Here is a 27786-nt window from a genome sequence, read left to right as displayed (position 1 = left end):
CTGGTTCGGGCACTTGAATTTATATAAAAACACAAATACGGTTCAGAGTACCAGGGAGCACAATATTAGTGATTTTTTTTTTACCTACCTGAGTTTTCATTTCCATCGATTAATGAAAAATGAGTGGTTGCTGCTTATAATCTAGACTGAATAGAAATTGTCACACATAGTATTTTATTCATAGGAAATTTCCTTACATAGTGATTGAGAGTGACTTCTAGATCCTTAGTGATTTGTAATGAAACTTGAAAATCACAAAAATACTTAACCTTGATAACCGTCCTTTGGTGTTGATTATAATCTATATATTGATAACAGTGTAAGTCTATTATTGTCTTAATAACAAAACTAAAGAGACTAGATTCTGTCAGGCTAGGAGAGATGTGAAAGGCGTCTCTTTTTGCCCACTGCATTTCTTGATATTTCCTTCTCCACACTGTAGTTTAAATTTGCATTTCACCATCACTGATAATTCCAAATATCCTTGGTGTTTCAAAAAATGTCATTTCTACAAGATCCTAAATCCTAGGACAAAATCATTTTGACTTAAGATTTCACAGCTGTTCTGATTTTTCAAAAGTATTTTTAGATTCTTGGGTACAAGACAGTATCGAATAGAAAGTACTGTTCTCTGTAGCTCAGTGTTTCTCAAACTGCAGGTTGTAATGGACCCGTTAGTAAATCAGTGCAGTGAGAGTTGTCATCAGCTTTTTGAAAAAGTGAAAGAGAATGAAAACTAACAGTGCCTCATACAGAGCCAGGCTAAATACTGTCTCATGAAATTTTCGTTTCATACAAAATATATACATATGAGGGGTGCACTGGGTTGTGATGTATAAAAATATATTCCTTATTGTAGTTCTTAGTAAAAAAAAAAAAAAGAAAAGCCACTCTTCTGGTGACTTTAATGTGACTTTAATTTTTCAGAATGGAAAAAGAAGCCCTAAAAGTTGAAAGGACACCATCTGCATCACAGCCAAGTAGTGATTGTGGAAGGTGCTGTATTTCTCCAGCCCCAGGCGTTGGAGTAGCACTGCTCCTGTGGGGATACTGCTTCTGGCCACAGGAAATGCGGCGAATGGACAAGAAAATATTTTTAAATTTTAAAGTAATACTCTGATTCTGCCAGTATCAAAGACCATAAGCTAAATGGCCCCTGGCCAACCCGTGCTTCCCGGTGTGACAGAGCAGGCTGTGCGCTATGCGCTATGCGTGGCCTCCCTTCCCGCTCTGATCTGCTCAATACAGGAGACCCCTGAGGGGACTTGCAAGATTCATTACACAGAACTGACAAATTAACAAAATAACTTACTTTGCCCACAAGGTATCCAGTTCAAAACACACCACCAGATGTTAAACATAGAGGCATGATGGTATACATGAAGGAAAGTAATCTGACCAGTTTTTTTCCGCAAAACAAAGAAAATTGTGTCCAGGAATTCTATTAATTTGGAGAAGTAGTACCACCACAACACCTTGGCTACCTGTAAGAATCGGGAAAAAGAAGAGGTGAGCACGGAGAATGCCCTCGTGCTGCCCTCCCTCTCAGCATCCTGCCTGTCCTGTGCTTCGCTGGTGGCGTCTGTCTCAGACTACCGACAAAACTCGTTTTTCCTTATTCCCAGCAGCCCACTCTACTCTAGTGTTATCTTTCCAAGGTACATATCTGATCAAGTGGCTCCTCTGCACCTACAGAACCGAGTCCACGGTTCCGTGCTTCATGCAGGATGGTCCTTGGACTTGTGCTGGCGCCGTTCCCACCCTCCTCCCAGCACAGCACCCGGCACCCACGTGCTTCTCAAGTGGTGTCTGCTCACTGTCCCTGAGCCCTGCTGCCGCTGTGCGCTCTGCCTCTGCACACTCTCCTCCCTGCGTCCAGCACTCCTTTCCTTACCTCCCATCTGGCACGTTCCTAGTCATCCCTTATGAACACTCCCCTTAAAGACCACCCTTTCTCTGGAACTCTACCCAACCCTCTCCTTTCTGAATCAACCACTTCTTCACTTATATTCATTCCCAAATTGCTTTATGCCTCTATTTTAATACCCATAATGTAGTTGGTGTTATGAAAATATCTTTTCCAACAGATTGTAAGTCACTTGAAGGCAGAGACTGCCTCACCCTTGCTCAGTGCCCAGCACTCAATAAAGCACTACGGTTTGTTACACTAGATTTTTATTTTTCTCTATTTCTCCAATGGACGTGTTTTGTCTCTTAAAATTATACTACCCATGAACAGCCTGTGACTACTTCTTTCGTGTCTCTTCCTTAGAAGATTAAAAATCAAGACGCTCTGCTTCCTCATTGACAGTAGGTCATGATAACCACTTCCATTCCCTCCTAAGTCCTTAGCACTAACATATAGACATAAGAGAAGACACTATGTAATAGGAACTTTAAAAACCAGAATATATGCTCTACTGTCTACTTCTCAAGAAGATAAGGTATAGTGGCATCCATCTTAACATTTAAGGGAATAAACCTTCAAAAATATTAAACCAAAAAACTATTAAACCATAAATACATACATACATACAATGACCTTTAGAGAATTGTACGGTATCCCAAAGTGCACTGGTCTATGATAATATATTAGAAATACAATGGATATAGAGAAATCTATATGTCCTACTTTTTTGTATGTTTACTTTCAAGATGTTTTAAAAACATACATCTTAAATATTTTAATGAAAAGTTTCAATCATCTTCTTTATTAATAACCCATGTTTTTTAGTATGGGAAATTTCAAACATTCCACAAATGCAGGATGAATAAGTATAATGAACCCTCTGGTATCTATTGCTGAACTTCAAAATTTTCAATATGATTCCAACTTGTTGAATCAATTCTATTTCCCACCACTTTTTTAGGGGGAGTGTAGCATATAAAAAAATCCAAAGTATTGTATTATTTTATCTATAAAAACTTCTAATAAATAGGGAGACTTTTTTTTGTTTGTTTTAACATAACAACCATGACATTATCTAGTAAAATTAGCAATTCCTCAATACTTTCTAATAGCCTAGTCCATGTTCAAATGTCTCAGAAATGTCTCTTTATAAATGATTTGTTTAAATCAGGATACAAACAAGGTCCAGCTTGCATTTGTGATAATGGTTCTCAAGTCTTTTCTAATCAACAGCAGCCCCTCTCCTTGCTCCCCTTTTCTTTCATGTCTTTTATTTCTTCAAAAAGCTAGATCAGTTGTATAGAATTCCACTATTATGGATTTGGATGACTATCTTCCTACCATGTTTCCCCGAAAATAAGACCTAACCGGACCATCAGCTCTAATGTGTCTTTTGGAGCAAAAATTAATATAAGACCCGGTCTTATAAGACCCAGTATTATATTATATTACATTATATTATATATTATATTATATATTACATATATTATATTCCCGGTGTTATATTAATTTTTGCTCCAAAAGACGCATTGGAGCTGATGGTCCGGCTAGGTCTTATTTTGGGGGAAACATGGTAATGTTATTTAACTTTTCTATCCCCCGCATTTCCTGTAACTAGCAATTAGATTTAGAGGCTTGATTAGATTTAGGTTTAAAAATACTTCATAGGTGGTTCTGTGTACTTCCTATCACATCACATCAACAGGGACAGAATTGCTGATATTCATGAATACCCAGTTCAGGTGTTGTCAGTCTAATCCAATCATTATGAAATTTCCACTCAACATTTACCCAGTAGTTTTAGCATTTACAGATCACTGCTATCTAGATCCTTTATTTCACTAGGAGTTGCAAAATGGTGATTTTTATTCTTATTTACGTAATTTTTTTCTTGAGAGAAGAACTGTTCCTCTTTGTCCATTTGGAGATTCACATATGAAAGGCAAAAAAAAAAAAGTTTGCTTCTTTCATTTTAATTTTTTTTTTTTTTTCCTAGAATGAGTTGGTGTTCTAGCAACTTTCAAAGGGTAGCCATGAGTTTTCTTTTAGGATCATTTTAAATTTGTGCTTTTAAAAATAAACTTAATACATTTCTATCCACTCCAGTCACTATTCTTTTTGACAATCAAATTGTTCCATATTTAGCAGTGGGAGCCCCTTCAAGGTGGCTCTTACAACTTTTTCTCATGATCCTAGCAGTCTTGGATAGTTCCCTTGTTTTCTGTCACAAGAAGTCCTAGATTCTTATTATCTACATTTCCTACCCAAACCAGGAATCAGCCAATTCTCTAAGAATCCTAATCTCCTAGGTGGAAAATTATGGTATTTAGAGAACACAATCTTGGGGATTCATTGCTCACTGTACTGGGTTGTCGCAGACTAAGCCTTTTTTATAGAGAGAGCTAAAAATAACACGTTTGTTTTAGAAAGAATAAAGTTCTGATATTTCCAATTTGAATCTATGATTACTGGGTTTCATTTAACTTTTTTATTGATAACTCCTTTCTTGTATGTTCAAATATTAGTCATAATATTAACATTATATACTTTATCCTACAGTGTACCTGTTGTCTCAATAAAAGCAATACCAACATTTTTATTAATAGCAACCAAAAAAATTACTGAATACTGTTAAGATATACCTCACTACGGATGTCCAGTCAGAACACTGTTTTAATGTTACTTGAAATAATTCTTTGTGTGGTTATGTCACCAACTTAATATATGGGTATATTCATTTATTTTGGTTTATTTTCAAGTTTTTTTGGGGAGGCTGCCCTGCTTTCTTTTTAGATTTAATTTTCTTTTATAATTATGTAAAAGACTTAATGGTTCCCAAATCCATTGTAAGACAAGGCACATTCAGAGAGTTTAGCTTCCATCAGTGTCCCCTCTGCCTTGTTCCCTGCCCGAAAAGGAAATCACTTAGTTAACTTTTGATTTACTCTGCCATTGTATCTTTTTAAAACCAAAAGCAAATACACACACATACAGTATTTATATCATTTCTTGCACAAAATGTACGATACTATTAAAACTGTCTACACAGGTTGCTTTTTTTCACATATCCTGGAGATGATTCTGTAACAGCAGAAATCTTCCTCATTCCATTTTGAAAGGGATTCATTACATGGATATCCGATGGTTGATTCAGTCAGTCTCCCATAGTTGGACATTTGGAAAACATTTTTGTTACCATTTCTATTAGAACAGGAATCCCTTTCTTATCTAATCCCAGCCCCCACCCTCATATCTAGAAAGAGAAAGCTTTCTCCTTTCCAATGAGAAATAGTTACAGGTGGTTGACTTGCTTCTCATGACTCACCCGGGTATCGGCTTCTCCTGCACTGGCAAGATTCTGACACTGTAAGTTGTAGCCTCCTTCCCAACTGGACAGAATAAGCTGCCAAAGAAACAAGAAAGAGGGGAGGGAATCAACACAAGAATTTGGACAAAACTAAATTTCCCATCCATATTTCTAACTGGCATCTATTCAAGGTTTGAGTAGAAACTTCCCAGAACTTGACTTGATCCCGCCCTCAAACATTTATTATCAAAGGATTAATTCTTGCAAAGAACTGATATCAATGGTTATATTCCTTAATTAATATAATTTACTTCTAACCTTTTTTCTTTCTAAATTAAATCTAAAAGAAACATGATTTAGCTATGTTTTGAGGAACAAAATATTTTATGTTAGTAACTATCTAGTTATATGTTTCTATCAGTAAAACGTAGAATTAAATGTAAACAAATGTGAGGAAACTATACTAAAATTTTAATAATACTTTATATTGGCTTATACATAAATATTTCTCTTATTTATGAAGTACATATTATCATTTTTTTCTTTTTTTAATTAAAATTTATTGGGGTGACAATGGATAGTAAAATTACATAGGTTTCAAGTAGGCAATTCTGTATTACATCATCTATATATCACATTGTGTGTTCACTACCCAGAGTCAGTTCTCCTTCTATCACCATATATTTGACCCCCTTTAACCTCTTCTACTGCCCCCCTCCCTCCTTATCCTCTGGTAACCACTGAACTATTGTCTGTCTATTAGTTTTTGTTTCTTTATTTGTCTGTCTTGTTCATTTGTTGCTCTCAGTTTTATATACCACATATCAGTGAAATCATATCGTTCTCGACTTTTTCTATCTGACTTATTTCACTTAGCATTATAATCTCAAGATCCATCCATGTTGTCCCAAATGGTCCTATATCATCTTTTCTTACCGCTGAATAGTATTCCATTGTGTATATATACCACAACTTCTTTATCCATTCATCTATCGAAGGACATTTTGGTTGTTTCCATGTCTTTGCCATCGTAAATAAAGCTGCAATGAACATGGGAGCACACGTGTCTTTATGGATAAATGTTTCAGATTTTTTTTGGTAGATACACAGGAGAGGGATTGCTGGGTCATATGGCAATTCTATTCTTAATTTTTTGAGGAACCTCTACACTGCCTTCCATAGCGGCTGCACCAGTCTGCATTCCCACCAACAGTGTATGAGGGTTCCTTTTTCTCCACAGCCTCTCCAACACTTGTTACTATTTGTCTTGTTGATGATGGCCATTCTGACTGGGGTGAGGTGATATCTCATTGTGGTTTTCATTTGCATTTCTCTGATGATTAGTGATGCTGATCATCTTTTCATATGTGTATTTGCCATTTGTATGTCCTCTTTGGAGAAATGTCTCTTCAGGTCCTCTGCCCATTTTTCAATTGGGTTGTTTGTTTTTTTGTTGTTAAGTTGTATGAGTTCCTTATATTTTTTGGATATTAGCTCCTTATTGGAGGCACTGTGTGCAAATATCTTCTCCCATTCAGTTGGTTGCCTCTTTATTTTGTCAACGGCTTCTTTTGCTGTATAGAAACTTTTTAGTTTGATATAGTCCCATCATTTATTTTAACTTTCACTTCCTTTTGCCTTTGAGGTCAAATTCATAAAATCCTCTTTGAACCCAAGGTCCATAAGTTTAGTACCTATGTTTTCTTCTATGCAGTTTATTGTTTCAGGTCTTATGTTTAGGTCTTTGATCCATTTTGAATTAATTTTGGTACACGGTGACAGATAGCAGTCTAGTTTCATTCTTTTGCACGTGGCTATCCAATTCTCCCAGCACCATTTACTGAAGAGGCTGTCTTTTCTCCATTGTATGTTTTTGGCTCCTTTGTCGAAAATTACCTGTCCATATTTATGTGAGTTTATTTCTGGGTCTTCAATTCTCTTCCATTTGTCTGTGTGTCTGTTTTTCTGCCAATACCATGCTATTTTGATTATTGTTGCTCTGTAGTACAAGTTGATGTCAGGGGGAGTGTGATACCTCCAGAATTATTCTTTTTTCTTAGGATTATTTTGACTATTCAGGGTCTTTTGTGGTTCCATACAAATCTGATGATTTTTTGTGCCATTTCTTAAAAAAAAAATGCCATTGGGATTTTTGATGGGGATTGCATTAAATCTGTATATTGCTTTGGGTAATATGGCCATTTTAACTATGTTTTTTATTTTTTTATTTTTTGTCTTAATTGGGGAATATAGGGGAACAGTGTGTTTTTCCAGGATGTCAAGTTGTTGTTTTCAATCTAGTTGTGGAGGGTGCAGCTCACTGGCCCATGTGGGAAACGAACCAGCGACCTTGGTGTTATGAGCACCACACTCCAACCACTGAGCCAACCGGCCAACCACCACGGCTCAGCCCCAAGCTCAAGCCGTTGTTTTCAATCTAGTTGTGGAGGGTGCAGTTCACTGGCCCATGTGGGAATCAAACCAGCAACCTTGTTGTTAAGAGCTCGCGCTCTAACCCACTGAGCCATCCGGCCGCCCCTATGTTGACTCTTCCAATCCATGAACACGAAATGTCTTTCTATTTCTTTGTGTCTTCTTCAATTTCTTTTTAAAATAACTTATAGTTTTCAGTGTATAGGTCCTTCATCTCCTTGGTTAAGTTTATTCCTAGGTATTTTATTCTTTTTGTTGCAATTGCAAAAGGAATTTTTAAAAAAATTTCTTTATCTGAGATTTCATTGTTAGTAGATAGGAAAGCAATGGATTTTTGTACATTGATTTTGTAGCTGTCAACTTTACTGTATTCGTTTATTGTTTCTAATATTAGGTTGGTTTTTGCAATGTAACCTTTTAAACCGTAATTACTTTTGCACCAACCTAATAGCTTTTTGTGGAGTCTAGGGTTTTCTATATAAAGCACCATGACATCTGCAAAAAGTAACAATTTAACCTCTTTATTCCCAATTCAGATGCCTTTTATTTCTTTCTCTTGCCTGATTGCTCAGGCTAGGACTTCCAATACTATGTTGAATAACAGTGGTGATAGAGGACAGCCCTGTCTTGTTCCTGAATGTACAGCGAAGGGCTTCAGTTTTTCACTATTAATTATGATATTAGCTGAGGCTTGTCATATATGGCCTTTATTATGTTAAGGTATTTTCCTTCTATACCCAGTTCATTAAGTGTTTTAATCATAAATGGATGTTGTATCTTGGCAAATGCTTTTTCTGCATCTACTGATATAATCATGATTTTTGTCCTTTATTTTATGTGATGTATCACATTGATCAATTTGTGTATGTTGAACCAGTCTCGTGCCCCTGGTATGAACACCACTTGGTTGTGATGAGTAATCTTTTTAATGCATTGTTCTATTTGATTTGCTAGAATTTTGTTTAGAATTTTGCATCTGTATTCATCTGAGATATTGGTCTGTAATTTTCTTTTTTTGTGTTATCCTTACCAGATTTTGGTATCAGGGTAATGTTGGCCTCATAAAATGAGTTAGTGAGCTGCTTCTTCAATTTTTTGGAAGAGTTTGAGGAAGACAGGTGTTAGATCCTCTTTGAATGTTTGGTAGAACTCACTAGTGAAGGCATCTGGTCCTGGACTTTTGCTTTTGGAAAGGTTTTGGATGACTGATTCAATTTCCTTACTGGTGATCAGTCTATTTAGATTTTCCCATTCTTCGTGATTCAGCCTAGGAAGGCTATATGTTTCTAAGAACTTTTCCATTTCTTCTAGGTTATTGAATTTGGTGGCATACCGTCCTTCATAGTATTCTTGGATGATCCTTTGTTTTTCTATGGCATCTGTGGTAACTTCCCCTCTTTCATTTCTGATTTTGTTTGTCTGGGTCTTTTCTCTTTTTGTCTTAGTGAGTCTGGCCAAGGGTTTGTCAATTTTATTCATCTTTTCAAAGAACCAGCTCTTTGTTGCATTAATCTTTTTTTTCTATTGTCTTTTTGTTATTTATTTCATTTAGTTCTGCTCTGATTTTTATTATTTCCTTCCTTCTGTTGACTTTGGGTTTCATTTGTTCTTCTTTTTTTCTAGTTCTTTAAGGAGTAATGTGAGGTTGTTTATATGGGATTTTTCTTCTTTCCTGATATAGGTCTGTAATGATATAAATTTCCCTCTTATTACTGCTTTTACTGCATCCCAATAATTTTGATAGGATGCATTTTCATTCTCATTTCTTTCTATGTATCTTTTGATCTCTCCTCTTATTTCTTCTTTGACCCAGTCGTTTTTTAAAAGCATGTTGTTTAATCTCCACATTATTTCTGGTTTTTCCTTTCTTTTTGCAGTTGATATCCAATTTCAAAGCCTTGTGATCAGAGAATATGCTTGGTGTGACTTCAATCTTCTTACATTTGCTGAGGCTAGTTTTATGTCCCAATATTTGGTCTACCATTGAGAATGTTCCATGTACACTAGAAAACAATGTATAGTCTGATGTTCTAGGATGAAGTGCTCTATACATGTCAATTATGTCCATTTTGTCTAATGTGTCATTTAGGGCTGATATTTCCTTATTTATTTTGTTTGGATGACCTATGCATTGCTGTCAATGATGTACAGTATTTAGGTCCCCTACTATAATTGTGTTTTGGTCAATTTCTCCCTTTAGTTCTGTTAGTAGTTGTTTGGTATATTTCGGTGCTCCCTGACTGGGGGCATAAATATTGATGACTGTTATGTCTTCTTGTTGTATAGTCCCCTTTATCATTATGAAATGTCCATCTTTGTCTCTTGTTACCATTTTTTATCCTGAAGTCTGTTTCATCTGATACCAGTATGACTACACCTGCTTTTCTCTGGATACCATTTGTTTGTAGTGGCAATTTCCAACCTTTCACTTTGAGTCTATGTTTGTCCTTGTAGCTGAGATGTGCCTCTTGGAGGCAGCATATGGTTGGGTTTTGTTTTTTGATCCAATCTGCTACTCTGTGCCTTTTTATTGATTTCAGTCCACTTATATTTAGGATGAGACTTTCCTTTCATTCTATCTTTTGTTTTCTGTAGGACAGTGTCTCCATTGTTTCTTTGCCTTTTTGTTGCTGTCTGTTATTTTAGTGTGGTGATATTCTATGATATTTTCTTCTGTTTCTTCTTTTTTTATGTTATACATTTCAGTTCTGGATTATTTTTGACTGGTTACCATTAAGTTTTTGCAAAAGAAAGTTTCATATTTACAGTGGCCCTTTTTCTTAAGCATGCTTTTTATCTCCGTTCCCCTTTGCAGGTTCAGATTTTGTTGTCACAAGTTATCTTTACTTTTGCTGTGAGTTGATTTCTGAGTTACAGTAGCAAGTTGTCTTTTTCTTCTTTTTCCCTTTTTTAAAAAAAAATGTTTTCTTTATCCTGTATGGTATGCGTAAGTGTATAGTGCCCTGTTTTTTGTAGGGGTTGCCATTTCCTGCTTCTGTCTGCCTGTTCATAATATTACTCATGGTTTTGTATTATTTTGATTTTTTGTTTTAGGTTGAATAGCCTCCTTCAGTATTTGTTGTAATGCAGGTCATGTATTAGAGAAATCCCTCAGCTTCTGTATGTCTGGAAAGGTAATTATTCCTCCTTCATATCTAAAGGATATCTTTGCTGGATATATTATTCCTGGCTCATCATTTCTCTCTTCCAATAGTTTGAATATTGGATTCCACTCCCTCCTGGTTTGTACAGTTTCTGCTGAAAAATTTGATGATACTCTAATGGGCTTTCCTTTGTAGAGTACCATCTTCTTTTCCCTGGCTGCCTTGAGAATTCTTTCGTTATTAACTTTTGACAGCTTCAATACAGTGTGCCTTTGAGAAGGCCTCTTAGGATTGAGGTAACTAAGTGTTTTATTTGCTTCTTGGATTCAAGGATCCAGTTCTTTCCACAAGTTTGGGAAGTTCTTGTTGACTATTTGTTTGAATATACTCTGTTCCCTTCGCCTTTTCTGCTCCTTCTGATATACCCATTATTCTTATGTTGCTCTTTCTGATGGAGTCAGAAAGTTCTTGTAGAGTTCTTGCATTTCTTTTAATTCTCAAGTTTCTCTCTTCTTCCATCTGTGTCATTTCCAATTTTCTGTCTTCGATGTCACTAATTCTTTCCTCCATTTGGTCAGCTCTATTACCTAAGCTGGCTATTTCATTCTTCATTTCTTTTATTGAGTTCTTAATCTCCAAAATTTCTATTTGGTTCTTCTTTAAAATTTCAATCTCTTTGGTAAAATGTTCACTTTGTTCTTTGTGTTTTTGAGTTAATTAAACTGCCTGTGTTTTCTTGCATCTTGTTGATTTTTTTCAGAACTGCAATCTTGAATTCTCTGTCATTTAAGTCACATATTTCCATGTCTTTAAGTTCATTTTCTGGAGATTTTTCACTTTCTTTCTGAGCTGCCTTGTTATCTTGGCTATTCATGGCAATTAATGATTCATTATTTCTCTTCCTGGGCATCTACAGGAGTGGGTTCTGCAGCAAGTTGATACGAAGAGGTCTTTCTTTTGCTTTCCAGTAGGTGTTTGTAGAATGTTTTCTCTCCCCCTGCAGCCTTTTATTCTCTCTCATGCTGTAGTGTTGTATTTTCTCTTGCACTGTTACAGCTTCTCACATGATGGGGAGGGGTTCCCTGGAAGGTGGGCTTCTCCTCTGTGAGCAGGTCGCCTGGGTCTCATGGTGCCGCCTCTGTGGGAGGATAGAGATCTGAGCTTCTGAAGTCCCAATGCTCTCCCTGCAGCCCGAGGCAGAGCCTGTGTGTCTCAGCACTCTGGTTGCCCCTGCAGGGATCTATCCAGAAAGGTGGGCGCGGGGCACGCTGTGAGAGGTGGCTTTGAGCAACGGTGACTACCAGTCCACAGTTGTCTTGCTCCTACAGTTCCTTCCCTTTTGCCGGAATTAGTTATGCTGTGAGTCTGTGGCTGCAGGGCTGCAGTTCTCAGGGTTGTAAATATTTTGTTTAATCTGACTCTGCTACCGTTTCTTCTGGAGCCTGCTTCTAACCCTGGGAGGGTTGGGGGGTGGGGAAAGCTCTGGGAGGGTTGGGGATAGGCAGTCAGGCTCCATGTCTGTTTTGTGCCTGGCAGTGAGGGCTTAAACCACCGTTCTCACTGTTCTCACTGAATATGGATTCAGTCTTTGCTCCAAGGTCTATGCTACGAGCACTGAGTTTAGTGGTATTATATGCTGATCCCTCAGGCGGGACTATGGGCATAGGGGGTGCACTCGCAGCCTGGATTCTTCCCTCTCTTGCAACTGCTCTGGATGGCAGTGAACTCTGGTGTTCTTATCCGGCAACTCACCTCATAGTCCATTTTCCATGTAGCAGCCAGAATGTATTTTAAAAGGGAGATCATATCACTCCTCTCATTAAAATCTTCCAGTGGCTTCCCATTATACTTAGAATAAAAGCCAAATGCTTATAAGGCCCTATGTAATCTGCCACCTCTCCACCTCAGCTTGAATCATTCTCTCCTCCGTCTACTGTGTTTGAGCTATGTTTTTTGTTGTTGTTGTTGTTGTTGTTTTTTTTTTTAGGGTCCTTGAACACCTCAAGCTTGTCCTGCCTGCCACTTTATACTTGCTGCTCCTTCTGCATGAACACACTCTCCCCAGATCTTTATATGCCTGGTTTGTTTTTATCATTCAGTCTCAGCTCAAACATCCCCTCCTTCAAGAGGCATTCTTGCCGCATACCAGCCCATCACTCTCCATCGCACTAGGGAAAGGCTGTGTTCTATTAGGTTGGTGTAAAAGTAATTGTGGTTTTTGCAATTTTTTTTTTAACCTTTTAAACTGCAATCAATAACTTTTGCACCAACCTAACAAAATCCAGAATAGAGTCTGACATTGTATAGGTACACCATACCTACTTGTTGAAAGAGTTAATAATTTAAGTGGTAATTTCCTGGACTCAGCAAACATCGGGCCAAGGCATAACAAGTTATCAAGGTTAACTCAACCTATCACTCGCCTGGTGTCTATTAAACATACCCCAAAAGCGCTAAAGGAAAGACCTTCTCCCTGCCCTAAAAGAGGCTGCAATCAGAGGAGGCTAGGAAGGCCATCTACAGTAGCGATTTTGAACCAAGAGATGTAAAAGTGTGAGAAGAAAAGAGGTGGATAACATTCGTAGAAGGGAATGGGCTCAGCGTGGATGTTCTTCCTAAAAGACAAACCATTTACTTGGTTGTTCACACACTAAACTGTTGTCCTTGTTCCGGCTGATGGTGACTAATATTCCCTTTAGAATGTACAAAGCCTTTCGCACTTACTAACTCCTATGTATACCGTTCTGTGAGCATCTCAAGTACAGAAACGCTGCCTCTCCACCTCCGCATCCCCAGGCTTGGTAACCTCCACAGCGCCTCCGAGTGCTCACTGTGTGTTGGCTGAACAGAACCCATTAATCCTCACATCTGACTGAGTTCAGAGGGCAAATACCATATCTCCATTTCAAAGATAAGTTGCCTAAGGTTCAGAGAGCCTAAGTAACTCCTCTGAAATTACAAAGTGACAGAGCTGACACATGAATTCAGATCTCCTGACTCCACTACACCAAAGCTTCCAGCAGGTACTGGAACTTTCAATGTAGTTAGACCTTTAGGCTGGCCCTTCCGATGCACCTGCTACTTCTGACAACGAGCCAATGTTGAGTATCTTTCCCTTTGTTATACAGAGAAACTAATTCCATAAATTACTATCTCGCCAGCTCATCTAGTGACCTAAAATTCACTTAGTAAAGAACCTAAAATACAAATTCCCCTTTCAGAGTCACGTAAATTAGTGAGCTCACCTATGTGTACGATTTTAGAGCCACTGGCATGGCTTTTCTGACCCCAAATCCCATTTCCTGCACTTTGATGCCTAAAATTCCATTATTAGTGTTTTATTGCAGTCATTTTAGATAATGGTTGTTAACAATTACTAGAATGCTGCATATTAGACTAATGAACAGATTGAACTCTATAGGAGAGACAACCTGTATTTTAGGCAAGGATTTACGTATTTATTTTAGAATTCAAGGACACCAGGAAGGCAGCTATACTTGTGCCATTAACAGCCATTTGTAATTTATATGAATGATTTTATCCTAACTTTTCCCTAAAAAATATTTTGTTCTCTCTCTCTCTCTCTCTTTCTCTCTCTCTCTCTCTCTCTCTCTCTCTCTCTCCCCCCCCCCCCGTTGGTTCTATAGGCTCGAGACTTTTTTGTCCCTAATAAAATTACTTGGGTTTGACACTTCACAAAGGAATGGAGAGTATGTGATGTGATGAGGGCAGCTAGAACTGAGCTGGAATGTCAACTCAGACCTCTAAAAGTCAGTCCTGAGAAACAGCTATGCCACAAATATTTGTATTTCAGTCAAACGAACTGCAGTGGTATTTAATTTTAAAAATACTCTGTTATTTAATAGCTGTCTATTCTCAGGCAAATCATGTAACTTTTCTAAGTCTCAGTATTATTATGTGTAAAAGGAGAAAATTATTATTATTAGTTTCAGGTTGCAAAACAACAATGAGTAGACATTTACACCCCTCACACAGTGATAATCCCCCAAGTCTACTACCCCTCTGACATCATACATAGCTATTATAATACCATTGATTATAGTCCCTATGCTGTACTTTATATCCCATGACTATATATATATTTAATTACAGTTGACATTCAATATTAGTTTCAGGTGTATAGTGCAGTGGCTAGGCATTTATATAATCTATGAAGTGATCCCTCATAAGTCATCTGACACCCTACCTACCAGTAGTCTTTATAACATTATTGACTGTATCTCCCATACTATATTTCACATCCCCATGACTATTTTATCACTACCAATTTGTACTTCCTAATCCCTTCATCTTCTCACCCACGCCCAATGCCCCTCACATCTAGCAACCATCAGTTTGTTTCTTTTTATATATGAGTCTATTCTTTTGTTTGCTTGTTTATTCTGTTCTTTAGATTCCACATATAAGTGAGATCATGTGGTAATTATCTTTCTCAGTCTGACATTTCACTTAGCATAATACCCTCTAGGTCCATCCATGTTTTTACAAATGTTAAGATTTCATTCTTTTTTATGCCAGAGTAATACTCCATTGTATAAATGTACCACAATTTCTTTATCCAGTTGTCTATTGATGGGCATTTTGGTTGTTTCCATATCTTGGCTATTGTGAATAGTGCTATAGTAAACACAGTGGTGCCTATATATTTTGAATTAGTGTTTTGGATTTCTTTGGGTAAATACTGAGGAGTGGAATTGCTGGGTCATAAGGTAATTCTAGTTTTAATTTTTTGAGGAACCTCCATTCTGTTTTCCATAGTGGCTGCACCAATTTGCATTCCCACCAACAGTGCACAAGAGTTTCCTTTTCTCCACATCCTCGCCAACGCTTGATGTTTGTTGTTTTTTTGATGAGTCACGCTGACAGGAGTGAGGTGGTATCTCATTGTGGTTTTTATTTGCATTTCTCTAATGATTAGGGACGTTGAGCATCTTTTCCTATGTCTAGTCGCCATCTGTATGTCCTCTTTGGAGAAATGTCTATTCAGGTCCTCTGCCCATTTTTTAATTGGATTGTTTTTTTTTTTTTTTTTGACATTGAGTTGTATGAGATTTTTATGAATTTTGGACATTAACCCCTTATCGGATGTATCATTGGCAAATATCTTCTCACATTCAGTAGGATGTCTTTCTGTTTTGTTGATGGCTTCCTTTGCGAAAGGAATTGATGTAGTCCCATTTGTTTATTTTTTCTTTTGTTTCCCTTGCCCGAGAGGGATATATCAGTAAAAATGTTACAAAGAGTAATGTGTGAGAGTTAACTTCCTATATTTTCTTTCAGGAGTTTTATGGTTTCGGGTCTTACATTTAAGTCTTGAAATCCATTCTTGTATGTGGCATCAGAAGGTGGTCCAGTTTCATTTTTTTGCATGTATTTGTCCAGTTTTCCCAGCACCATTTATTAAAGAGACTATCTTTACCCCAAGGTAAATTTTGCTTCCTTTGTCATAGATTAAATGACCATATAGGCACGGATTTATTTCTGGACTCTCTATTTTGTTCCATTGATTTATGTTTCTGTTTTTATGCAAATATAAGAGGATAAAATTATAACATGTGATCTTTAAAGGCCCATTCAGACCTAAATTGTGATTTTAAATTACAATGAAAGATCAGGGCTAAAGAAATAAGCCTAAATTAGGATTAGAAAAATTCAAATTAGAAACAAAGACTTCTAGGGCTTTTGGAAGAAATAATATCAAATGCTGGAACAAGTTCTTGGGATCTTAAAGAACAGGACTGATAACAACTTTGGATAGTTTCAGTGTGCTTTTAGATTTAATTGCTTTTAAAAATCTCTCAATTATGGACTCTAGCTTAGCTACATAAACACTTACCTCTGCCAGCATATACATGGAGAGAAGTGTGATTCCAAGATTATACAAGGTGAGGATTCCCCTCAGGGAAAGGGCATGTCTGTTCTTCATATATTTGTTACCCAGCCATATTGAAAGTAGATACAAGACAGTAAGAAAAAATGTAGGAAGGTAAGAGTCCAACATGAACCATCCTCTGACTCGAGAATCTGAAAAGAAACACATACCGTGGGAATCCTGAAGAGTGACACTTCTGTATGTTATAAGATACTGGCACATATATTTTATTTGTACATACGAAATACAATAGGGAACATAGGACACAGCATTAAGGAAGCTAGATTTGGATTATCATTCGGAAGAAGAAACCAGTGGGGGCTGGAATGGTTAAAGAAGGTGTCGTGGAGCAAACAGCTTAAGCTGAACCCGGGATGACAGGAAAAGGTAATGAAGGTGGAAAGTAACAGTTCTTGAATGTGTACTTTGGAATAATTACTATATTTATTTGCTCTAACTCAGTAACTGTGAAGTAAGTATGTTATGCCATCTTATGGATGAAAAAAACCGCTCACAAAATTTTAGTAACTTGCAAAAGGCCATAGAACAGTCGGCTGCAGAGTCAGAATTTGAATTCACATCCGACTCCCGGCCATCATACCTTGCTGCTGCTTCCTGTGAAGAAGTTTCACGGAGACAGGATAGAAAGCAGATTAATACTGTAACCTAATTCCTAAAACCCACACTCCTTGGAATTTGCCTGGGATCATTGTGCAGTAAATCAGGAATGGGCTTAGAGTTCAGCTGATCCCACAGAGCAATGGGATTTCAGCGTGGCATGCATGAGAGCTGAAGACCGTGGAGGCAAAGCCTTGGAGCTGACGATGCAGAACTGAGAGCAGAAAGTAAAGCCAAGGACCCAAACCTGCCCAAGGACTAGAAGTACAAACAGCCAGGAGGCCAGAACCTAGACACATCAAGTGTCCCTTACTCTGGACAGTGAAAATTTAAAAACCTAAATAAAATACACATAATCAATTTATAATATAATTAGTAACACCTGAAAAATAACTGTAGGCACAAAATGACTTTTGTTCTCTATTTTGCTTTCTTTTGTTGTTGTTTAAATAAACGTAATGATTTGGCCTAGAATTATAACAACTGCATGCTGTGTTTAATCTCCATAGAGTTGTAAGAGCTGGCTCCTCCAGAAGATAAAGCCCTTTTCTTGATCTCTGTGGTTCTTCCAGGCTGCCTCTCTTTCTGCTCTACTCTACCCCATCTACCCCCAGCCTCTCTTTAAACCACTCCACCTACCGAGTGCCATTTCTAAGAAAAGGGTCTTCTCAAGCTCTGCCCATCCCTTCCTCTGTAAACTTCTCCCATTTGTGATAGAGACAAGAAAGGTAAGAAAGGAGCATTCATGTGACTAAGATATTACCTTTCATACAACTAGCTCGTAACTATCTGTCATGAAAGTTTGTGCTATGGGCCACTTCCTAATGTTTATCTCCTTATTGAAACCTTCCTCATCTTTTCATGCCCAGGTAAAGGTCCTGCCTTTTGAAGGGAGCCATTGCCTACTGCTCTTCCCAACTAGAGCTCCTCATCAGCATAACAAAATAATTATCATTTTACAATTTATGTTATTATAGCTGTAATATTGTTATTATAACTAACATTCACTGATCACTGATTCTGTGCCACACACTGTTCCAAAGCCCTTTACATGTATTAACTCTCAAAGCAATTTTATTATATGGGTGGTATTATTTTTAACAGCTTTATTGAGGTGTAATTGATACACAGAATCCTGCACTTACTTAATGTGCACAGTGATAATTTTGGACATATGCAAATACCTGTGATGCCGTCACCACAGTCAGAGTAATAGACATACAGGTCATATTATCCCCAGTTTATGTTTGAGAAAAACTGAACCACGAAGTGTAAAAAAAGTCAAGTAACTTGTACTAAACTGCTACTCTACCTCCTGTTATGCTGTTATGGGTTGAACTATGTTCCCCAAAAGATATGTTCAAGTCCTAACTTCTGGAACCTATGACTGTGACTTTATTTGGAAATAGGGTCTTTGCAGATGTAATTAAGTTAAGATGAGGTCATGTGGGTTAGGGTGGGCCCTAACCAGGTGACTGGTGCCCTCATAAGAAGGAGATTTGGATTCAGGGACACAAAGAGAATGTTATGTGAAGACAGAGGCAGAGATTGGAGTGATGCATCTATAAACCAAGGGCTGCCAAAGATTACTGGAAACTACCAGAAGTTAGAAAGGCAGGGAACAGTTTTCCCTAGAACCTCAAGGGAGCAGAGCCCTGGTAACACCTTGATGTCAAATTTGTAGCCTTGAAAACTGAGAATAAATTGCTGTTATTTTAAGCCAGGCGGTTTGTGGTACTTGGTTACTGCAGCCCTAGGAAGCTAATATACATGGTTAACTTCATGGCTTTCCAATTGTTTCACATGCTAGTTTTACCTTCCCAACTATGGTATAAGCTCCATGGGACAGAGAGTAAGCCTTACATTTCTACTGTCACTTAGAACTAGTAGAGCACCTCAAGGTCTTTTTTTCCCCTTATGTCATGGTCCTGTAAATATTTGCTACAATTGTTAGGGAGGATCATAACGATTCTAACCAAAAGACAGGAACAAATACTTGTAACAAGATTATTATCTCTGGGACTTGAGAAGTGTTAGCTCTGCATCTGTGTCAGGTATTCGCCCAGAACAATATCCCCTGATGGTATTAATATGGGATAGATAAAATCAGAAAAGGCTTGAGGACGTCGGGAAGCTGACTAGGGGGCTGCCAGTCAACTTAAGCTTGAGCCACTTTTAGGAAGGTGACAAGGATTCATGCTGGCCTACATGCCAGACTATCTGTCACTGTGGAGGTCACCTAGTCCAGCTGTCAATTATCCATCTTACAGTCTCTTTGCTACAAAGGAGACATCCAAAAAATGGCCAAAGCTGAGTAAACAACTGCAATCATATCCTTAATTGATCCCATGTCCACGTTATTCCAGATCATGGTGATGTTACCGACGGCAAAGTTCAGTGGGAAGCTGGCTCAGAGAGACTGTTACTTAACTCTCCAGTGGAAGTGCCAAGCAGAAAGCCACAGTCACCCAAACTCCCTCCATGCCCAAGTTAGGGTGTTACAACACTGCCTGCTGGAACTGGGAGGCAGCGATCCTATGAAATGAAGTGGTTACGAGATACAGGTATCCCACCCGGCCTATCCCCCAGGATCACCACAAGGATAAAAAGGGAAAAAAACAAAACAAAGCCAAAGACTACATGAAAGTATTTTTTAAAAAGCTCTGCTGAATCACAGACTATTGTATTAACATTATGTAAACAGTCATTCACTTAGAATGACTTAGAATAGTTTATGGAGCCTGTACAGAAAATGGAGAGTGGTCTAAATAATCTCTAAGTGATTCTGTTTAAAGATCTTGAGGAAAAACGAAAACCTCATTTCTCTCCTCCCCCCACCCAATAATGCTAAGGAAATAACTTGTATATTTTTCGCAGCTTTGTGAACCTTCAAGGCTCAAATGAAACAAAACATATTGCTTAGAATGTATTCATTCATTTGCAAAATATACAGTGCCTAACCTGTTTCTGGAACTGTAATAAGCCCTGGAGATATAGTCATGGTTCCTGCCCTCATGGGAGAAAGAGCCCTTCATGACAGGAAAGTATATGAAGGAAATAAAGAGAGGCTGAAACAAAGAATAATAAGGGGGCTACTTTAGAGGGCAAATTCCCTGACATCTTTGCTAGAGAAAGCCCACCTGAGAAGGTAACATCTGAGCTGATACCTGAAGTATAAGAAGGGGCTCACTGTATTGGGGGATGGAGTAGGAAACGGTGGGAAGGAATTCCAGGCTCAGCACATGGAAGAATTTTATATACTATGTTTCTCCAAAAATAAGGCCTACCCCGAAAATAAGCCCCAGTTAAGATCATCAGCCAGACGGATGCATTTAGTACGTTATGACGATGTTCCAGAAAAAGATGACATGGCTGTATTTGAATAAATGTAGATTGTTGTACATGAAAAAATACGCCCTAATGCATCTTTTTGAGCAAAAATTAATATAAGACCCGGTCTTATTTTACTATAATATAAGACCAGGTCTTATAATATAATATGATATTATAATATAATATAATTAATATAATATAATATAATATAATATAATATAATATAATATAAATAGTAAATATAATATAATACCAGGTCTTATATTAATGTTTGCTTCAAAAGACGCATTCGAGTTGATTGTCCGGCTAGGTCTTATTTTCGGGGAAACACGGAAGTACTGAGTTGAGCGGAAAGAGTCATTAAATACACATCAATTAGACATTGAATCAATTGGCACATAGCAGTAATCTAAGTGACTGGTGGTAGAGGAAGGATCGAGAGACTCAGTGACCGAGAGTTTAGGAGCTCAACCTAATGGCTCCGGTAGGTACAGCTCACACATCTTTAAAGATAATTTGTTGAGACACATAAGGGCAGAAAGACTACATATGACTGTGCATGTGAGGAAGGCCGAGGGTGAAAGGGTGTTGGCGAGAGGAGCAGCAGCAGCATACATTCAGATGGAAAGCTACCACCTCCTTTGGTAGCCAGTTTTTGGTAACTTTGGTAGCTGGAGAGGCACCAAAGGGAAGTATGGCACTGCATTCTATTCCTGCTTCCTGCTCCCAGACCTGAGTCCCAGGAGGCTGAGCAGGAGAAACGAGGCATTCTGGGTGTTCTGCGAGAAGGCTAGCAAAGGTGAGGGATGTGAAGTCTCTAAATGTTAGTTAGGTGCCATACTATTTTCAAGACACCACAAGTGGTATCACCCTCTTCTATAACTAAATGCAGTGTTCCTTCCATATTAAGTTCTTGAGGAGCTTACTCACCTCGAGGTCCAAACATGTTGTCCAAAAAAGCATTGACTTCATCATCAAAAGCCTTTAGATGCTCCTGAAAAGTTAAAGAAAAAAATGATTTAGGTGGGTTTTTTTGGGAAACTTAAACTACTATCAACAATGTTGAGTTGACAGAATCCCCAGGCGTCCTAGCTTCAAGGACTTGGACTGCAAAGACTTAAGGAAAGTGAACCAGTAAATGTAGCCTCCCCTCTCACAGCTTGCAAAGATTTGGAAGGAAACAATTCCTCTTTCATTTCCTTAGGCAAAAGTACTCCTGACAAAACAGGCTTGGTACATTTAAACACTGAAGGGTTATTGACCTTAATTCCATTTCCTCTAAAATGCTTAGAGGTATAAGCATTTCCATAAGCAACTTCTATTGCTGCAGTTAACAGGAGTTGCGTGCAAGCAACAGGGAAAGTCTATTCCTGCAAGATAAAATGTAAGTATTTAATGAAAATTCGGTTGAATTGTATCACAAAGCTGACCTTAAAGGGGACTTGTTTTTCAAATAAGGAAATTAAGCATTACAGCTATTTTTTCCATTACCTTTATATTTTGTTTGTTTTCAAAACTTCTAGAAAATACATTAACATCTATTTAATATTACAGTGAAGAGTGTGCTGGGGTACATGAGATTACTGCCACTTTAACTGAATTCAGATTGGGATTGAAAAATCTGTGCCAACAATCTTAAGGTTAATAAAGGGGCTTCTGGCTCTTGCTTTAGCTCCTATTCATGCTGGTCTGCTACTGTACAGCTCCAAATACCTACTAAGGTGTTCCCTACCCCTGTACAAAGGTCTAGAACACCCCCTCAAGCAAAGCAAACAAGGGGCAGGGCACTCCCCAGTGTTCCTAGGACAGCAATCTTTGATGAGGATTTCGGGAGCCTAAGAAGTCCATGGGGCCTAAGAAGGTCATAGAACATTCTCTATAATCAACAGGACGGCAGTCAAAAGCATCCCATTCTCAAAGAAAGTCTAAGTGCCAAAGAGGAGAATTAATTTACTGGCATCTGAAGAGAAGATCCACATGTTCGGTGACTGGCACACACTATTCCTTATTGGTGACTTTGATTTTAAGAGAAATTTCAAGGAAACTTAGGTCTTTGGGAACTTTAGGAAGGAGGATGAAGATCAGAGACTAACATTTATTAGTAACTACTACTGCTGGCCAATGTATTAGGAACTTTATTCTTTCATAATATCTCTATAAAAAGTATTTGGGCTAAATTAAACAAAGCTTGGAAGTTTTTAAATAGTGTTTCATCTTTGCTTTCTATGAAGGGCATCTCAGGACACCTCCAGATTTGAGAAAGGTCAGTTACCTAACATCTCAGTGTGACAGAATGTGATTTTTGTTGCCATTACAATAGAGCAGCTCTGTCTAGATCTCTCATTCTGAGCAAAATATGTTAACCTCACTGATGTCCCCACCTTCATAACAGATACCAATGAAATGTCTTTCATTGCCACACCCACCCATAAATGTTTAAACTTTTCAGTTTGTTTACTAAGGTTCAAAGTCCATTTTCCAACATCTGTAGATCGAAGAACACTCTAAGTAAAGGTCAGAAAGTTTGTATTATTTCTATCATCTCACAGAAATGTAGTCACAGTGGAAGAAGAGCAGAAAATAAAAGAGATGAATGAGAAGGGGCATTCCATTCTTTCAGTCATTAATTTACTGATTCATTAACCAATTATCTGAACATTACTATGTGCCAACACCATGTTAGATGCTGAAATACAAAGTCAAATGAGACATGGTCATTATCTTCATGTAAGTTAATAGAGAAGTAAATCTGTAATTACCTAGTGTCTTAAATATGATGAGAGAGATTTACAGGGATATGCTATAAGAACACAGAGGAAGGAAATATTCAGCCATAAAATGAAGGAAATCTCGCCACTTGTGACAATATGGATGGACCTAGAGGGCATTATGCTAAGCGAATAAATAGAAAACAGAAAGATAAATACCATAGATCTTACTTATATGTGGAATCTAAAAACAAACAACCAAAACCCAGAAACAACAAAAAAGCCCCCCAAAATAAAAACAAACTCAGATACAGAGGATAGATTGGTCGTTGCCAGAGGCAGAAGGGGTTGGGGGCAACTGGTGAAGGTGGTTGAAAGGTACAAACTTCGAATTATAAAATAAGTAAGTCACAGAGACATATAGTAGAGGGACTACAATTAACACTGTGTTGTGTATTTGAAAGTTGCTAAGAGTAGGTTGTAAAAGTTTTCATCACAAGAAAAAAACATTTGTAACTATGTATGTAACTGGACTTATTGTGGTGATCAATTCGCAATAAATAAAAACATCAAATCATTACGTTGTATACCCAAACAGACAGACAAAAAGAACACAGAGGTAAGAAATGTAATTTAGATCACTTAAAAAGAGGAGCCCTCTGAGAAAAGCTGCTGCTGCTGAGTGCTGAAAGACCCTAGGGCACCATCTGGATGGAGAAGGAAAGAGGGCTTTTAGGGGAGAAGGGTCAGCATACGCGAACACACTGAGATGGGACACTTGGGAAATGGTCATGGACAGGGTCTCTAGTGACCTGTATGACAGATATAAAGCCAATGCTGGGACAATCAGAAACCTGACTTCTGGATTATCTAATACAGTTATTAAGGATATAATCTAAAAAGACAATGAGATCAGAAAAACAAATCAAAATTTACCCTAGATTAGTAAAATGTAAGTACAGGTTTGGGTAGTGTTAGTTAACTAAGGATGAACGCTTAGCAAACAATGATAGAGCAGAGCGTGGGTAATGAATTAATCGCTACACACTGGGTTCTATATATGTAAATGCAAAAGCATGCTGGATAGTTTCTCAAGCCTAACACCATAACCCAGGAACTAAGAAAAACCAGCTAACGACATGCAGCACTTCATTCATTTAATCAGCATCTTTGAACAGCTACTGTGTACGTAATACTTTGTCAGACATGAAGAAAGAAGGGATAGAGTGGCTGACTCAAAAGCTTATAGACAAACTGGGAAAGTCAGAAATACAAACAAAGGCAAACAGAAACAACTGAGAAGAAGGAGATACACAGAATTGCTACAATGATGGAAGATACAGTAGGAATGAGGACTTACGATGGGTTTTTAAATGGTTAGAATTTGCACAGATTAGAAGACAGAGGAATAGTCCTGCCCTTTGACCTGCCAAGGGGGTACACTCCTGAACTTCCTACGTTAGAGGGCCCCACTCTGGTCATCCTTAGGCTATATCCCGCCACACAGGGGAGAAAAATCCCGAGACAAGGGAATGCCTGCCTATGGCCACAGTTTCCCCCTCCAGACTTTGTTCAAAGTGCGCTGGGCCCCAGAATTCTCTGCCAAACAATTCTGAGCCCACTTCTAGGACAGCTTCAGGGATTTCTCCTTGCCCACATAGTCAAGTCCACGTTCTATGACTTTGAATTTAACCTGTGGGTGTGTATAGCAGTAGCTGAAGGACGGAAAGACTGGAAGCAAGTAGGGCCTTATTTAGTTGTGTATCCCTGATTACTTACCACATCTGGCAATAATGTAAATGGTACAACCACACTGGAAAACAGTTTAGCAGTTTAATAAAATCATAAACATTCAACTACGACCCAGCAAGCCACTCTGGGTATTTACCTAAGAGAAAATATACCCACGCAATGACTTCTACACAATTACTCATGGCAGCTTTATTTGTAATAGCTAAAAAATGGAAACTTTCCAATTTCCCATCAACAGATGAATGGATAAATTGTAGTATAGCCATACAATGAAATACTATTCAGCAATATAAAGGAACGAACTATTGATGCACACACAATGTGGACAGATCTCAAAATTATGATGCTGCATTAAAGGAGCTAGACAAAAAAAAAAAAGAGTACATACTATTTGTTTCTATTTACACAAAACTGTAGGAAATATAAACTGATCTATGTGACAGAAAGAAAATCATGGTTGCTTGGGGACTTCAGGGAAGGGAAGCAGAATATCCTTAAAAAATGAGAGTGAAATAAGGATATTTTCATATATGCATAAGTGAGAGAATTTGTAGCTAGCAGAACTGCACTACGAAGTATGCTAAAGATCTTCTTCATGCCAAAGGGAAATGATTTCATATGGAAAGTAGCATTTACAGAAAAGAATCAAGAGCACAAGAATGGATCTAACTGAACAGCCATAACTCAGAGCAAGCTGGCCTCCACCCATCTCATCACGTCTCCGGTAACTGCCATCACCACCTGTCCTACCACGCTCACCTTTACCACCAGGAGCCGTGTTGCCTAACACCCAGGTGGTGTCCTGCACCTGCTCCTTCACCTACCTGGTCATGTGACACAGCTCCCAACACTAGTGGACTAGACCACCATGCACTCCCGTCTCAGCTGCCATTTTCTGACAATACTTGGGAAACAGGAGCCATGAAGGGCCCACCTAGGTTTTTGCCACCATGAAGCTGATTGGGACTCCCACTCAGCCCTAACTGAATTAGTTGGAACTCAACATAAAGTGAAGGCATCTCAAATGGAAGGTCATTTCCTGGTCTGTTCTTGAAGGTACAAACCCTGTGCTCATTGTGGGGATGGCCTCAGCCTGAGCACCCTGATAACTCAGATTTTCTTCAGCAAAGGCAGTCTTGCAATCAGAATCATTAGCACCATGATTAAGCAAAAGCTGAGATAGGAAGCAAAGCAGAAATAAACCCCACCAACAAATCTCTGCCTGAATTTTCTCTGATCTCTAAATTATGACTCTAGATTTCCATTTTTTTCCTTCCTTTCCTTTTTCCTCTTTTCCCTCTTCTGTTACTTTCCTTGTTCCCTTCCTCACCTTCCATTCCTTTCTCTCCTTCCTCCTTCTCTGCACTTCCTTCATTCCAACTTTTCCCTTCCTCCCTTCCCTTCCCCATTCTTCCTTCCCTCCCTCCTTCACTCATTCCTCCTTGTTGGCATTCCTTCCTTTATTTATGTTTAAGGCATTTTGTAGTTTTCAGTACTTACCTACCATGGTCATTATGTTCTATAAAAATCTAATGACCATGGTGTTTGTCCTACTTTGTTCATATAGTTTTATAGAACATTTTAAAGACCTTTATTTATTAGAATAGCTATTTCCTACCCCCAACTCCCTTCCTCACTGCTTTCTAAAATGAGCAAAAGACAGTAAGATGACAAAACTGACTGTTAAGCTTCAGAGAAGACATAGTATCCAAATTGTCTCTCTCTCTCTCTCTCTCTCTCTCTCTCTCTCTGAGAAAACTAAATCTGAAGTATTCAATGACAGCAGGTCAGGAAATGGTGTCTGACCAGCTAAGGAATATATCATATTTCAGACTAACCAGACACAACTCTGAAAATTTCCCAGGAACCTCAGGGCAAGGCTGATTTATACAGGCTGAGACAAGGAGATGGCATGTCCCCTCAGGCACGAGGGACACAGATTAGAGTGCCATCCCACACTGTCCTCCATGCTGTTCCCAGGGCTCAGGATGGCTTTGCAATGTTGAAAGCTCTTTTGCACACCCTAAGGGACTGTTCCCAGCCAGTCTCTCATGTATTTGAAGAGTCTAAATGTGTTCACATTTGTGAACACAACTAGAAGGTTTAGAGGATAGCTAAAGGGAGACAGAAAATTCTTTGGCTTTCATGGAGCTACCGTCACACAATGGGTACGTATGCATATTTACACCGATACCTCTACATGCCCTCGAGAGGCCTACCCATTCAGAATCTCCACCCCCACGACGATACTCCAGAGGGAGTAATACACTAAGCTAGGTAGCCCACAGCAGCACACAGCAGCCCATGGCGGTTCATGCCAACATCCGGCTGCTCACGGCAGCCCAGCTCCAGGGAGAGTCGTTGTTCACAATCTTAGCTGTAGAGGGCGCAGCTCACTGGCCCATGTCGGAATTGAACCGGCGACCTCAGCATTAGGAGCACGGCACTGCAACCACCTGAGCCACCGGGCCAGCCCGACAATGGTTTTTTATACCTTCAGACTGAAAGGTTTCTGAGCTGGGATAGCAGAGAAACGGCTCTTTGCAGAGCTCATGCTCATGTTCTTGTGCTCTCAGAACACGAAATTGACGAATAGGAGCTGATTATATTTGCATTATTAGCATTCTGGGTAACCCTGACACTATAGGACAGTTTCACTCAATTGAGGAAATGAAAGCTCTTTTTTAGAACAGGAAACATGACTGCAGTTTTGTCTGTCTCCCTCCACA

General features: G+C 38.5%; 1 protein-coding gene across 1 annotated transcript in view; it reads right to left on the bottom strand.

Annotated features, from left to right (window-relative positions):
• Nucleotides 1–27786, bottom strand: part of ELOVL2 (ELOVL fatty acid elongase 2) — an 85280-nt gene that overhangs the window by 5294 nt on the left and 52200 nt on the right. Inside the window, exons 2-5 of the mRNA XM_019752346.2 lie at nucleotides 21528–21591; nucleotides 16611–16798; nucleotides 5235–5312; nucleotides 1313–1484 (exon numbers count right to left, since the gene is read on the bottom strand). Of these exons, the coding sequence (XP_019607905.1) occupies nucleotides 1313–1484; nucleotides 5235–5312; nucleotides 16611–16798; nucleotides 21528–21591 (502 nt within the window). The remainder of the gene's footprint in view (nucleotides 1–1312; nucleotides 1485–5234; nucleotides 5313–16610; nucleotides 16799–21527; nucleotides 21592–27786) is intronic.

The sequence above is a fragment of the Rhinolophus sinicus genome, linkage group LG06 (genome assembly GCF_036562045.2).
Source record: "Rhinolophus sinicus isolate RSC01 linkage group LG06, ASM3656204v1, whole genome shotgun sequence".
Lineage (NCBI taxonomy): Eukaryota > Metazoa > Chordata > Mammalia > Chiroptera > Rhinolophidae > Rhinolophus > Rhinolophus sinicus.
The sequence above is the reverse complement of the archived record's forward strand: the minus strand, read 5'-3'. Positions and strand labels throughout refer to the sequence as shown.